Source organism: Dreissena polymorpha, unplaced genomic scaffold, assembly GCF_020536995.1.
Source record: "Dreissena polymorpha isolate Duluth1 unplaced genomic scaffold, UMN_Dpol_1.0 chrUn078, whole genome shotgun sequence".
Lineage (NCBI taxonomy): Eukaryota > Metazoa > Mollusca > Bivalvia > Myida > Dreissenidae > Dreissena > Dreissena polymorpha.
In genome coordinates this window covers 1-14344 of record NW_026273392.1, presented here as the reverse complement: position 1 = coordinate 14344, position 14344 = coordinate 1, and the positions used below count along the sequence as shown (strand labels likewise).

At 34.4% G+C, this 14344-nt stretch overlaps 2 protein-coding genes across 2 annotated transcripts; both read left to right on the top strand.

Moving 5' to 3' along the window:
* The first annotated feature begins 4524 nt into the window (after positions 1-4524).
* On the top strand, positions 4525-10763 carry LOC127864000 (integrin beta-like protein A). Its single transcript, XM_052403674.1, has 13 exons — positions 4525-4579; positions 5195-5286; positions 5686-5927; positions 6052-6186; positions 6721-6865; positions 7261-7410; positions 7820-7968; positions 8306-8473; positions 8670-8707; positions 9013-9132; positions 9292-9405; positions 9768-9881; positions 10636-10763. Exons 1-13 carry the CDS (start codon positions 4546-4548, stop codon positions 10761-10763), a joined length of 1629 nt encoding a protein of 542 aa, XP_052259634.1. The 5' UTR covers positions 4525-4545.
* LOC127863999 (uncharacterized) lies at positions 10671-12110 on the top strand. Its single transcript, XM_052403673.1, has 2 exons — positions 10671-10794; positions 11703-12110. The coding sequence occupies exons 1-2, from the start codon at positions 10792-10794 to the stop codon at positions 12108-12110; spliced, it is 411 nt and encodes a 136-aa protein (XP_052259633.1). The 5' UTR covers positions 10671-10791.
* The last annotated feature ends 2234 nt before the right edge of the window (positions 12111-14344 follow it).

The window sequence follows — 14344 nt, the reverse complement described above, 5'->3', positions numbered from 1 at the left end:
GCATATGACGGGGTGCGCTTATAGATAGATATGTAGTGATATGTATCAGCACCAAGACGCTAGCAGATTTGTTTCATGATATATTTTTATCAAATACTCAGTGATTCTCCTAAATTGCAAGAAGATGTGGCATTTAAGCAGCAACCGCGTCAGTTTGTAACTAAGAGACCACAAAGCCGTTTATCCAAGTGAAGTAATGAGTTAACGCAAAGTCGATTTTGGAAGTGTATACTATTGCACATACATTTAAATGCAAATAAGCAAACGCAAATCTGCATTAAAGCCTTCTGGATTTCGTAGAGTACCGGGATCGTGCAGTATTATCAAGGTACGTGAACACGTCCCGTCAGGGTACGTAAACAGAACGGGCGTATGAACCCATAACACATCAAACGAAACTAAATTATCTCCCATACTAATTTCCTACATTCCATCTGCTTAGAAAGAAAACTTGTTATTGTTCCTACATGTGTACACAATCTTGAGTAATTCTCAGCAAATTTGTGTTAACATTCAATTTAACTTCATTCGAAATGTATTACTGATCTCGTTCGAGTTTCTCAAAAGAGCGCTCGACTGCAAATCCGAAGATTGCGGGCTCGATCAACGGTCAGACCACAAAACATGTGTGGAGATTGATAAAAACATCCTTGCTACGGCCATTCACCGCCTCCCTCTGTTAAGTTAAGTGCATTCAATGTCTTATGACGTTGTCATGAAGATGTTAAATATTTAAGCCATCTCGAACTTCACTAATATTATCAATTTAATTTTAATAAAGTATATGCGCCTATTCTTGGCAACGTGACATTTTGCAACCAACAAACCTTCGCACATCGTTGAAAATTCGTAGGCCATTCCTTATGTTTCTTTCATCAATAACTGGGTTGTTTTGTCGTTGTACGTAGGTATGATGTTCCTCAGTTCTTAGTAAAAAAGACAAAAAACGCTACGTTGAGTCCTCTGGCACTACACGTAAAAGGCCAGAAGGATCGATGCAGTATTTCCTTTTTATTATGTTATACTGCGTATGTATTACATATTTATATTGATGACATAATTTGTTAATATTTATGAAACAATATATACATTTCAATTTTCGTTCAACATTTGATTGACACGATGGTTCTGCAGGTCATGACTTTCTGTAATAGATACACGTAAGAGCGAATATAAAAATCAAGAGCTCGTTCATAATACCATGTTTTCGTTTACGTTTAAGTGGATCACTTGCAATCTTTAAGCGTAATGAGCTTTATGTAGAAGATGGAAATCAATTCTTGCTTCGACCTGATTTAGAAGACTTTGTTTATTTTATTTTTCAAAAAGAGAAAATATTATTCCAAAAAATGCGTGAATTCCACTACTCTTCTGATTGCGCGCCAAAACTGACAGCTGCATATCATTCATATGAAGAAGATCGTAAAGAAACAAATTTGGGCATAGACCAATTTTTACAAAATTATTCTCTTCTTCTTTATAGTTACGGAAGAAAATGTCATACATTTGTCTGCAAAGCCCCAGTCCCATATAAGTTCGGATGGAAACGGCAGTCCTTGATCGCCTTTTGAGATTTTTTGAACGACGACGGTCTTCAAAATACCATCACCCGGATGAAAACACGGCATCCACACGGACCAAACCCGGCAGCAAAACGACATTAACACGGCACCCACGTGAGTTGTCCCGGAAAGTCACAGCAAAGATACGGACCTTTACGACAGAGACACGGATTAACACGGATCAACACGGCATTTACACGAACCATCTCAGACCACGAAAACGACACGGACTAACAAGGCATCCATACGGACCAAACCCGATCTGCGTCGGACCGACAATAGCTTGTAAGATAGCATGTTGATTTCCGGTAATTACATCATGCAGCAATCGGAGCTCGAAGTCGTTATCTCGTATAATATATAAAACGTCAAAATGCCACCTAAAATTAAGCTTATTGTTAAAGTGGGCCTTCCAGTTCCCAAAAGATCGTCATGAGCAGCATCCGCTACCGATTAAGAACATCACCGACATAGAGAAGCAAGCTCGAAGCCCAGATCAAGTTTGCCATTAAATTTACAAATAGACCAACAACCATCAAAACTACACACAGAAACTGACGCCTAAAGAAAAAAGAAGACGTCCCTTGTTCTTTCAGAGAAAAATGAGGTCATCATCGACGATTGGCTCAATGAAAACCCTATGTTAAAATTCATTGCTGCCTTATTCAACCCAAATGAATTTGGAGAAGGCGTCGACCAAGAACATGAGGATAATGGAATGCTTATAGTTGTAGTACAAGGAGCTACCACACCGAGGACAGTATACGGCGATGTGCTTCCCGTTCAATAAAACCACATAGTAATGTAACTGCTATAATTCGCCGGGGTGGCAAATTCAGCAAATTCTACAAATACGCATCGCAGACCTGAAGAAAGATCTTGGAGATGGTGCTTTGTGCGACCCGAAAGCCATACAACAGAAGGTGGCAACTGTCCCCGATGTTAGGTGTCGCAATGATTTTGCAAAGTTAATGCCAGCTTTAAGAGTGATCTTGCAGTTTAACTTCTTCGGTTTATTCTTGCTCAGTACATGTCAGGATATTTTGGTATATCTGATAGCCCATCTGCAGGATATTCAAGAAGCCCTTTGCGTCTTTTTTCTTGAGTTCGCCCATTAATCAGCCAGGCCTGGTCATCTGGCGATCGATTGTCATACCCGGATGGTTATTCTTTTAATACTCTTCACTGGAATAGATAAAAAAAATTCGCAAATTTTATATTTCTCTGTCGAAGCTCCGCATTAGCAATTAGGATACTGTTCAACCTAAGCGTTGTGCAGTAGAAGCTGAAATCTCATCAGCATCGGCTGGTCAAAATAATTAACATTATTTCCTAACTTGCTTTTTCTAACAAGCCTTTAAATGCCTTTAAATGGCATTCGGTGCAGTTTGACTTCCCTTATGAGATAGGTACGTAAGTGCGAAAAGTACACAAGAGCTTCCTTTTAAAAAGGTTTGGTAATCCTGTATAATAAAACATATTTATTGCGTTTACAGTTGCAAGCACTTACTAAATCATTGTCGTTTGCAAAACAACGTTAAACTAATACTCCTCTTTATCTATTGATTCTCTTGAGACATGTCTTTCAGATAAAACATTTTACTTTAGTTAATAATAAAACATTTTATTTATTATAAATCAAGTTAAACGGCCCATGTAAACATACCACTTTAAATCAAACTTAGTAAAGTGCTTATTTCAAATTCCTTACAAGTGGATCAATTGAAGTGCAATAGTTTGAACAAACACTACCGAATGAAACCATCATGGTACACTTATGCTACCTGGTTCATTAATATAAATATTGTACCGACTTTCTTCATAGTAATAAGTTTGGTTGATTAATATGTACTTCCCGTTTATGGCATGCAGAATACCTGTTTTTACCTATTTGTTTGCTATCAGTAGTGATAAAGAGAGATAAAACATAACTGTTCTACTCCGCAATACTTCCTATTAGAGACTTAACCTTGTTTTGACATTAATGAAAATAATACAAAATCTTTAAACATTCACAACAATTAGCAAATTAACAATGTGCATAACCTTCATCTGACATGGAGTGATTTGCCGCATCAAACTTGTTAATTTAATTTAAATTTACACAAGACATTTTACCCATTGTTACGAATAATTTGTGTGATTTAATATTACTTTCATCTTCATGATCAGACCGTGTTTTAAGCTATTCATTGTTAAAATGTAGTCTTTTATTAGCGTGACTTAGATTTGACCCCTTAGAAAGTAACTCCTATAATCATGTCAAATAAACACACGGACACTTTGTTGTACGTTTATATTTAATTGATTGTGCCACTGTGTTGAGGATTTGTTTTATCGCGGAGGGACTGGCACGGAAAATGAACAGTAAAAGGCATTGATAGACAGTAGCATGCCAAAACTATATTCCAGAACGTTTATCAAATATCCCAATCATGTCTCATATTAGCTCAATTATAGTTTTGGATATTTATAGTACTCGTCATCAAACTTATTGTGTTCAAATCTTTTCGGAGCTATTCGGTGACAACTGTAGCCGTTAATGTTTTTACCATGTTGAGTAGTTTTGCTAATCAAAACAAATGATAAACAAATATATATACATGTGAATTTAGTAAAGAAATTTACAACGTTTTCTTCTTTAATTTAATGCTTAACATGTAAAATTAAAAATTATATTACATTTTCTATCTTTTCACGTCATTAGTTTCGTATTGATTTTGTAAGCGAATTCATATTTTAACAGCGAATGCATATCATCAAACTTATGTTGTAAACATAATACTTGAAATAGTTATGTGTACATTGCAAATTTAAACATAAATCAGCGCATTACCATCTTGAGATAAATTGTTTTGATTGGTAGGACTGGAAAAGAAGGCTCATTGGTCTAGAATACGGAAGCGGTAAACATTATAAAACGTTATGCTTATACAATCTAAATTCAAAAAGCTACCTTTAACATCGGCTTACAATAAGTCCAATGGTTGATAAGAAAATGTTTGGATTAGGTCGTGGTAAGTTATTGAACGCATAATATAAGGTTTATTTAGAGTAATTTAAACAAATATTCTGTCTGTATTTCACCAATAATTACGTTTTGTTTAAGTGGATATTGAGAACGCAGACAAATAATATATATATATAAATATATATATATATAACAAAGTCTCTATATGCCTTGTATTATTTAAACAAAAACGCTGTATCTATTTTATGCCGAAGCTTTCGACCTCACGGTCTTCATCCGCGGCCATTTTTTATTTCATGTTTCATGTATTTATTATTATTATTTCATGTATTTTGATTAGCAAAACATATTGAAATAAAAAATGGCCGCTGATGAAGACCGTGAGGTAGAAAGCTTCGGCATAAAATAAATACAGCGTTTTTGTTTATATATATATATATATATATATATATATATATATATATATATATATATAAACAATTTACATCAAAAGAGCACTTTCTGAAAAAACATATGGATCACTCAACTGTTATGTTTTAGTTACTCGTAATGTTATGAATTAGCCGACAAATTTAAACCAGAAACGCTTATTCATTGTTTTACTTAACAAGTCCAACACCATGTAGCAATTATGCATGTTGATCTGATCATTTTTATTTAGGTTTTGTTTATTTTGGAATTCTGGTGATTTGTTCTGGGAACCATTTTCGAGGGGGAACAATAACATGGAAGTCAACTGGACATGGCTTCGAGGTTTGTACGTTTTGATGTTCAGATCACTGATTAGTTATTAAACTGCAGCTATCTGTTGCTGATTATTTTTCTGTTTTACTAATTTTATGCATTTGAAAATTTCTCTACAACAAATAAAAAAATGACTAGCTAAATTGCTTGACGTTCGCTTACAGGCATCAATGCAATAATTATTTTGGACCTTAGTTAAAGGTAGCAATTTCATTAACTATAATATTATTAATTTTCCGTTTGTAAATGCTTTCCAGTTGTACGGCAAAACACTTAACACAACCATCACCATGTATTTAATAGTAGGACATGTGCGTACCTCAGTGATAACATTATTTTACAGTCAGGTAAGCACGCGATGACAAGAATTAAGCACCCAACCAATTACGTGTATCAAATATATAACAGGTCGAGTTCAGTTCAAAGCTTGGATGGGCGGCTGGAACACATTGTTCAATAGCTACAGTCGGCTCTGGTAAGAATGGAACGGAGGCTGCGTGGAATTGTGAAAAAGGGTGTTCCGGAACGCCTCTTGTCAATGTCAACCAGGGAAGTTTTCAGTGCACCGGTTTTAATTTAGCACAAAATTGGGAACGAACAGAGGGCGTATTCAAATACACATTCCCTGGACCTGGGCCATTTGAAATTGCGTAAGAGTTACTACTTATTAAGACAGCAGTTACATAATATAATCATCGAATAAAGAAACGAAATAACTTTATATTCACTCTGATTTGCATATATGTATAATGAGCAACTTTGTTTTGTTAAAAGGTTTTCTGGCGGAGCTTGGATAGTCGAAGTTGGTGCGGGGAGCTGGAAACTTCAGACGACAGTTGATCTACGAGACCGTTCGGACACTTCTGCTCCTAATCACAGTCCTATAATACCATCCAAACCTGTTTATTTGTGAGTAGTTGTTATTAAATTTGCGTAAAGTACCATCGCAGATGAGCCTGTGCGGACTTCACAGGCTAATGAGGGACACTTTTCGCTTTTATGATATGTGTCGTTTGAAAAAGTTTCTTCTCAGCAATAATCAAGTTTAGGCAGAAAGTTTCAACCCTGATTAGCCTGTACCTGAGCACATGCATTAAATTCCCTTATCACAGAGCACGGTCCATATGCATTTAAAAATAACTTGATCAAAGGGTCTTTTTTTCTGACAAAACCCTTTTAGAATAATCAAAATTATTAATACAGCACATAATTTAAAGCGTTTTTTAAGAGGGATTCGGGGCAATTACGATATGTAGCTAATTATTTCGGGATATAACCGGGTACTTTAAACTTACTACTTCAAAGTGAAATGTAAACGCTATGTTAGTAATACACGTTGGCTAAACATTATCAATGAAACACTTAAGTGTTGGATTCGATGTAGAATAGACAACAAACACTTAACAATATTATTACACTTTATTATGCAAATGTGTAAGACAGCATCAAATACGGTTGCACTGGTGATATTGTTCTACCAACTATTGACGCGGATAACGACACCGTAACGTGTAGATGGTCTGTTGGAAACGAATGCTCGGACATATGCCATGACAACGGACATGCACAAATTGCAACACTAAACGAGGTTTAACGTTATGTATTCATTAGTTAAAATATAATTGCATATTGTTTTACATTGAGACTTTTTAATTACTTTTCAGTTAAATTACATATCAGTATAATAAAACCATTACAAACATATTGTTAGATATAGTTTACTATTGATTGTACAGAAAATCAAAAACATGAGGGCAGTATAAAACAACGTGACTTATTGTCACTTCATGTCAACAATAAGGCATAATGGATCTATAAAATATCACGTTTTAGTGTAAAGATATAAATAAAACGATATTGTTCATATTCTAGCAATACGAAACAAAAGTATTATTAACTTAATATAAACATTAAAACATTTGTGTTACTTAAGTTGTGTGACATTTTGCAAACAAATGCATTTTATTCCTAACTAAATTTCAGGAGACATGTACTCTAATAATAAACGCAAACTTAAAGATAAATGGTACATATGCAGTGGCAATAACGATAGAGGATAGACCAAAGGCAACGATTACAATTGGAGGAAGTTCCTATCCTGCTGGAACTATTATATCATCTGTACCTCTTCAGGTGTGCTTACGTTAATGTCTATGCAATGATATGTATATGTGTATTTGTGCATTTGCATTCAAATTTATATATGTGTGGCGATACTGTCTGCAAACGATGTTTATATACACACGGTTTTAAACTTAAAATAACATCTGAGTTAATATTCAATTATTGAGGAACTTAATGCTAACATGCTGTTAGTATAAAGTATACATATACAACAGGACGAATGCTTGTAACTATAAGATGCACATCATACAGTTTGTTTTAGTGACTATTTTACAATAAAATCGACTTAAGTTGAGTATCACTTTACTGATCGTTCATGCCAGTAATATGCTGTATATATATATATTTTATCATCACCATTTCGGTATGTGCAGAAAGATAGTCCGTAACATTTAATAATCTCTATATATTTACATAGTTTATTCTAGTTACGCCGGATATGCCATCAAGAAATTGCGACGACAAACCCGAGTTCGTTGAACCGACTCCGTCTCAGACAGACCCTCTTGTGTTCCAGATTGGAGATGTGGTTTTTCTAAGTTTTTATGCGACTTCGCGTTCTGCAAGGTTGATAAAATTATACCCTTTTATATCCAACTAGCAAATATTTAAACGAGCATATGTTTTTTCAATGTGCATGAAAGTTTGTCCAATATACACATTAATTTATATTTTCATCGTATGTGGTAATTTAAAAAAAGAATCGCAACCATTTAATTTTACATGTATGTAACTTCAGAACTAGTTATATCATAATATATTTTTAGTTTAAAATGATAAAAATGTTACAACCGTCATGGTATTTGGCAGATGTACATTAATTGTACATTAATTGGTCAGGCAAACACATATCAAATTGTTGTAAAATATCATCAGGTATCAAATTACAATATTTTCTATCAAGAATCACCGCCTTCACGCTGCTAGACCCGCCTTTAAATGTGCAGCAGTCAGCTCTGAGAAATGACGATAGGTTCCGCCCGGGCGTGTTCGCTGTTGACCTTTCTTGGATCCCCACTGGGGCCGATATAGGACAGAAAAAGATATGCGTTGAAGCAACGGATGAATACTTGTAATTATTAAATTTTGCTTTATGCATGTTTTATATACAACAAACTATAATGCTCCCAAAGGAATGATTGTCCAAAGTTCACCTAATAGTTTTAGTTTAGTCAAACTTTTTTGTGGCTACTTTTTTAATACTTATTGTTTTGATTAAATAAAAATAAGTATTTTACAGTTACAACCAAATGTTTTATTGTCTTAAGGTTGAGCCATCAGCATTGCGTAACAGTGACAATCGCAAGTAAGTGATTGGTGAAACTCATTTATGCATTATATGTATGCATATATAAACGTGTAAATAATATTTGGTAGATTGTTCATAAAGTTTAGTAAGCACATGCGTGAAACTATTCTACTACATATATCACTTTTGTAAATGAAATTAAGTGTCAACGGTATATAATTTTTGCTTATGGTAATACGATTGTTTTGTTAAATTGTATGTTGCATCTAAGAAAAAATAACACAGTTATCTGCCCTGTTATTCATATCATAATAGTCAATTTATTACAGCATTGTCACTGTGAAAGTGTTGTTATGTTGTAGCCGTTGACCCGTGTATCAATACGCTCTGTCAACACAACAGCACTTGCATTAGACATGGGTATACATATTTATTCAGATGCGCATGTGCACATGGGTATACAGGAAGTCGTTGTGAAACAGGTATGTCCCATGGATGTATTGATCAAACATACATACACATCTTTTCTTACATTGTTTATAGTAATAAACCCTTTATATTAACACAGATATGTATCACAGCTCAAAAGTGCAAAAGCTTCTAACAGTTCTCAATAGTATTTTACTTGTTGCATGGTGTAGATATTGACGAATGTACCAGCGCTCCATGTCAGAACAACGCCACATGTTTTGATTTGATCAACGAATACTTCTGTGGTTGTCACGTGGGATACAGCGGAGTTAATTGCCAGACAGGTATTCTGGATATCAATTGATATATAGGGTATACCAGCCAAATGTCTAAATCTACTTATCCCTCGGCAGGTTAAGATCTATCTTGACTATAATTCCCTTGAAAAGATCATTTTTATGAATATATTCCATATCATAAAAAATACCAGCACACAAATTCGTTAGAACAGTTTTTATAACTTAAAGTTATTTCATCGTGCAACTTCAACCTGGTAATTTAAACAATAGAATCAGAGTATTATGTATATTTCACCTAGACGATAGTTGTGTAGATATATGTTTCAGCAAGACTGTTTAAGGATGCCACACATAAAACGTAAATTGTATACCACTGCAACATTTTACTAAATTTTATGTATTTCTAGAAATAGACGAATGCTTACTGCGCCCATGCCATAATGGAGGAACGTGCAAAGATCACATTGGCTGGGCGAAATGCACTTGCAAACCGGGATTTACTGGCGAGGTGTGCCAAACAGGTAAATAAGGATTGTTGCCTAAATTACATACACATGGATATTACAACGTATGCACAAAACATACAATAATCATTTGTTCACGTCTTAGTTTTTTAAGATCGATCAAATCGCAAATACTCACCCATAATTAAGAGACTAATGATAGACAAATTAACATAAAGTTAACTTTTACAAATAAGTTGTTTTAATGTTAAAACGGACATGAATGAAATCTTAAAAAAAACATTTTTTTACGATCTTATAAAATATAAAACGTCGATGATAAAAAGCATGCAATAGAAGTTCATAATAAGTGTTGCAAGAATATCAACAAGTGTATACATTGGAATATTGTGTGTTAAGTAAAAATCACATCACCACACAAAAGACACGTGTAACTAGTTTTCGTCATACGTCACGTAAATACAGTTTGTTGGCGTAAACTTGGTCGTTAAGTATTTATTGAGGTGACCCTTGAAAGATAATTTAACGTTTTGGAACATTCCTTGTTGATTAATGCGATGTGAACAATAGGAGTTGTTATTCATGCACGCTGTTTAAGAATATGCATATATAGGCGTAGTTCAATTTCTTTAGTAAACGTTTATATAATTGTATTAACCGATTTAAATTAAATTTTCAATGAGGTTATATACAACAACGTATTTATATGTTTATGCATCACCATCGTTTCATGTATGCATCTTTAAACGCGCAAGCATTTAAACAGCGTATACACATATTACTCTACAACTTTTAAGCCGCAAATTTACAGGATATGACATTTGCGAGTCCATGCCGTGTCAAAACGGGGCACTTGTTCCTACCATGTGTCTTTCGGCTACACATGCCAATGTGGGGATAGCTGGCTTGGAAGGAATTGCGAGCACCGATTTGAAATGACACATTCCTGTTGGGAAACCTTACTCAGATGGTCTGTACATGTTATTAAATGTTTTACTATATCTTTATTTTAATGCATATTATTAGTAATCGCTGCATAGATTTGTTCCGGTTATTCGTAAATTATATTACTTTACAAGGCTTTCACACATGATGTTTCTTTAACACATTGACACATACCATTTTCAGATGAAGGAAATTAAAGGTTCAATATTGACTGTAACCTGAAACATGACCATGACCTTGATTTTATAATCAAACGTATAACTATGCTGTAATATATTTTTAAATTCAATACAGTATCTTATTACATATTTGTTACTTTTGTAATGACTACAGAATGGGTAAACATGTTTTACAATCAGAGAAAGGATTGAGGTATCATAATTAAGATATGCATACTATACATGAAACGAATGTCAATACTATATAGGTAGTTAATATTACACCTGGATTGAATTAGTATACGGATAGATATTAATCAAATTGAATACAAATATAAGCACACTTTTATGTGCAGGCTAAAAGTATTGCAATTATGACATATATTTACAAATCTACATATTATACTTTACAGGCTGTACCAGTAAATGACGTATGTGAATTCTATTTTATATTTGAATGGTGTGCTAGATGTGTGTATTCGGGAATAATATTTACACACTTTTATTACAATGTTTATCCATTGGCTTATCACGAAAGAATTATAAACATGTTTGTCGTGTTCTGAGAAAACTGGACATAATGCATGTGCGTAAAGTGTCTTCCATGATTAGCCTGTGCAGTCCGCAAAAGCTAATTAGGGACGACACTTTCCGCCTAACTTGTGTGAATTGCACAGGCTAATCTGCGACGACACTTTACGCACATGCATTAAAGCCCAGTTTTCTCAGAACGCGGCTCAGTTATAACCATTTTGTATCATCTTCCTGATTCCAGACCTCCAGCTACATGCATTACTCCGCCTGTGACTGTGTGGTGGCTGAACGACGACAGGATAGATGTTTCCAATACTCACGCAACAAACACGCCGGATATGGGTTCCTGTCGGCTATAGCTGGCATCATGACCGCTATTTTATTATACATTCTCTTTGATGCTATCTCCAACAAAACGCTATGCTGCTATCAGAAGACGAATATGGTTCAAATGGAGAAAACGATTCCTGAAAATAAAGTAGAGCTACATGTAGTAGAACCAACGGAACCAGAACCGGAAGTTGAAACGCCGGAAAAACTGGAGGCGCCGCGGATCAGGAAGCACCATTGCTGGGCATGCGAGGTGAAATACAACAACGCACCCATACCAGCCTGGTATGAACAGAGTTCAAGGACTTACAAACAGTAAACTGACTCACGTATTATTAAACATAGTTTTCAGTAAAATATCCAAGGTTTTTTATCACGCTGTATTAGTTTGTTTTGTTTTGTTTTTATTACATTTTTATCTTTGCTGCGTCGAATATTGCATATATATGAACACAACTGGGTTGTTGCGTGCTAAAGTAAAAATAATGTAAACCAGCTATTTGAAGACGTTTAATAATAGTTATATGAAGAACTTACATGTCCGTTACATTTTGTTTTCGTATTTTCTATACTGTATCGTATAATATTCTACGTATATTGTCACATATATATCGAACATATTAAATATGTTATTGGTCATTTTAGCTCTAGCTAGTTTCTCATAATGCCATTGCTTTTAAACTGATTTTTGCTTTGTCACGCATGTTTGTTCCCGTGTCCAAAATTTGAATGAAAACATAAAGGCATATATAGGGTTGATAACACGCAGAGAAGTTAAAACTGGCAGTTCCACATAAACGGTTGGGTTGAAATTTGGAAACACAAACACTAAAATAATACACGAAATTAAACTGATTTAAAACACGCATACAAGCCATGGCATTCTTAACAAGTGAGTCACGAAACGAAGTGTTGTATTATACAAATGTGATGAATTGCGATAAACTGAAATACTGTCGATAACCATTTCGCGTACGAATACCTTTAGTTGTCAGTTTCATGAATTTTATTAAAATATCTCGCTTTCGTCTTACTATTGGAACCCGGTCCCACCTCAAGGCATACACAAGTACTTTCCTCTTGTAACAGATATTGTATTAAAGATAAGGAACATTTTCAGGTCTGCGAACAATATAGTTTAAGGCGTGGAAGCCAGCCTGATGACACTAAGAACATGTATTCTTTATGTCGTCAGCAACTATGCCCTAATGTTGTCGATCATACCTAAGGTCATCAGGTGCGCGATTAAAATTAAAGAAATGTTATGTGTCAAAACGTGTACATAATCATTCTAATAATAAACGTTTGCTGGGGGTTACAACAATAACATAGACGGATGGGCTATAATTAGAATAAATGATTTATGTACTCAATAGTAATTATAAAATATAAGCTATACAGCACAGTGCAATTTAAGCATATTAAACATGTTATCGTGTAAATACAAATAAACGGTAACGTCATAATAAGCTATAACCATTTAATAATGAATACTGAATACATTTGTTACGAACATAGGCGCTCGATGTCAATGTTTATATTTTTTTATTTTTTTTATTATTATTAGTTTTTAGTTACCCGTAGTTTATTATAATGCAAAAACATACTAAATCAATAAAATCTTCCGACAAAACGTCTGCTCAAAAAAGTTCGACTATGTACATAGAAATTGACAAGGTAAATCACTCGCCATTTTCTGAAGCAACGAAGTGCATCTTATGCATAATTAAATCGCTGTCACCCCGCTCGCTTATTGAAATCCGCGCGCAGGCGGGGAACCTCGATCTTTAAATATCAATAACAGTCAACAACACTACGGGCGTCAGATTTGATTTTTGAATCGGTGATTTTTTTCTGGAAACCACCATGGCAGACCAAATCCAGTTAAACAATTGTAAGGAATGATTCGTGTGTTTACAACATATTTTGTTGATTAAGTGAGTGAAACAATAGTTACAGGAGTTTATCCATCGTCCTGTGGAGGTCTCTATGGCTATAGGCATACACGCATGTACATGACTGTTATTGATATTTAAAGTCGAGGTCCCCGGCCTGCGCGCGGATTTCAATAAGCGAGCGGGGTGACAGCGATTTAATTATGCATAATGATGCACTTCCGTTGCTTCAGAAAATGGCGAGTGATTTACCTTGTCAATTTCTATGTACATAGTCAACTTTTTTAAAGCAGGACGTTTTGTCGGAAGATTTTTATTGATTTAGTATGTTTAGCATTATAATAAAATACCGGTAACTAAAACAAAATAATAATAATAAAAAAATAAAAAATAAATATAAACATTGACATCGAGCGCCTATGGTTTACGAAAGCATTAAAACACGTACAAAAAGAAAAATTACTGAAAAAACATGATACATTTTGTATCTGATCTTAAAAAGAAACACACATACATCTGCCACTAGAATAATGCGAAGCAAAGATTTATAGACATAGGTATCCTAATTCTCCACTATAAAATATATGATACATGTATGGTACAGTACAGTGTATGTTACACAAAAATGTATTAAACACAGGGTATCCGTCCTTTTTTA

Coding starts and splice junctions, on each gene's coding strand:
- LOC127864000 (XM_052403674.1), top strand. CDS start 4,546: ATGGTTGATAAGAAAATGTTTGGATTAGGTCGTG. Junction 6,187..6,720: donor CCATCCAAACCTGTTTATTT/GTGAGTAGTTGT, acceptor TGTGTAAGACAG/CATCAAATACGGTTGCACTG. Junction 8,708..9,012: donor CGTAACAGTGACAATCGCAA/GTAAGTGATTGG, acceptor GTTATGTTGTAG/CCGTTGACCCGTGTATCAAT.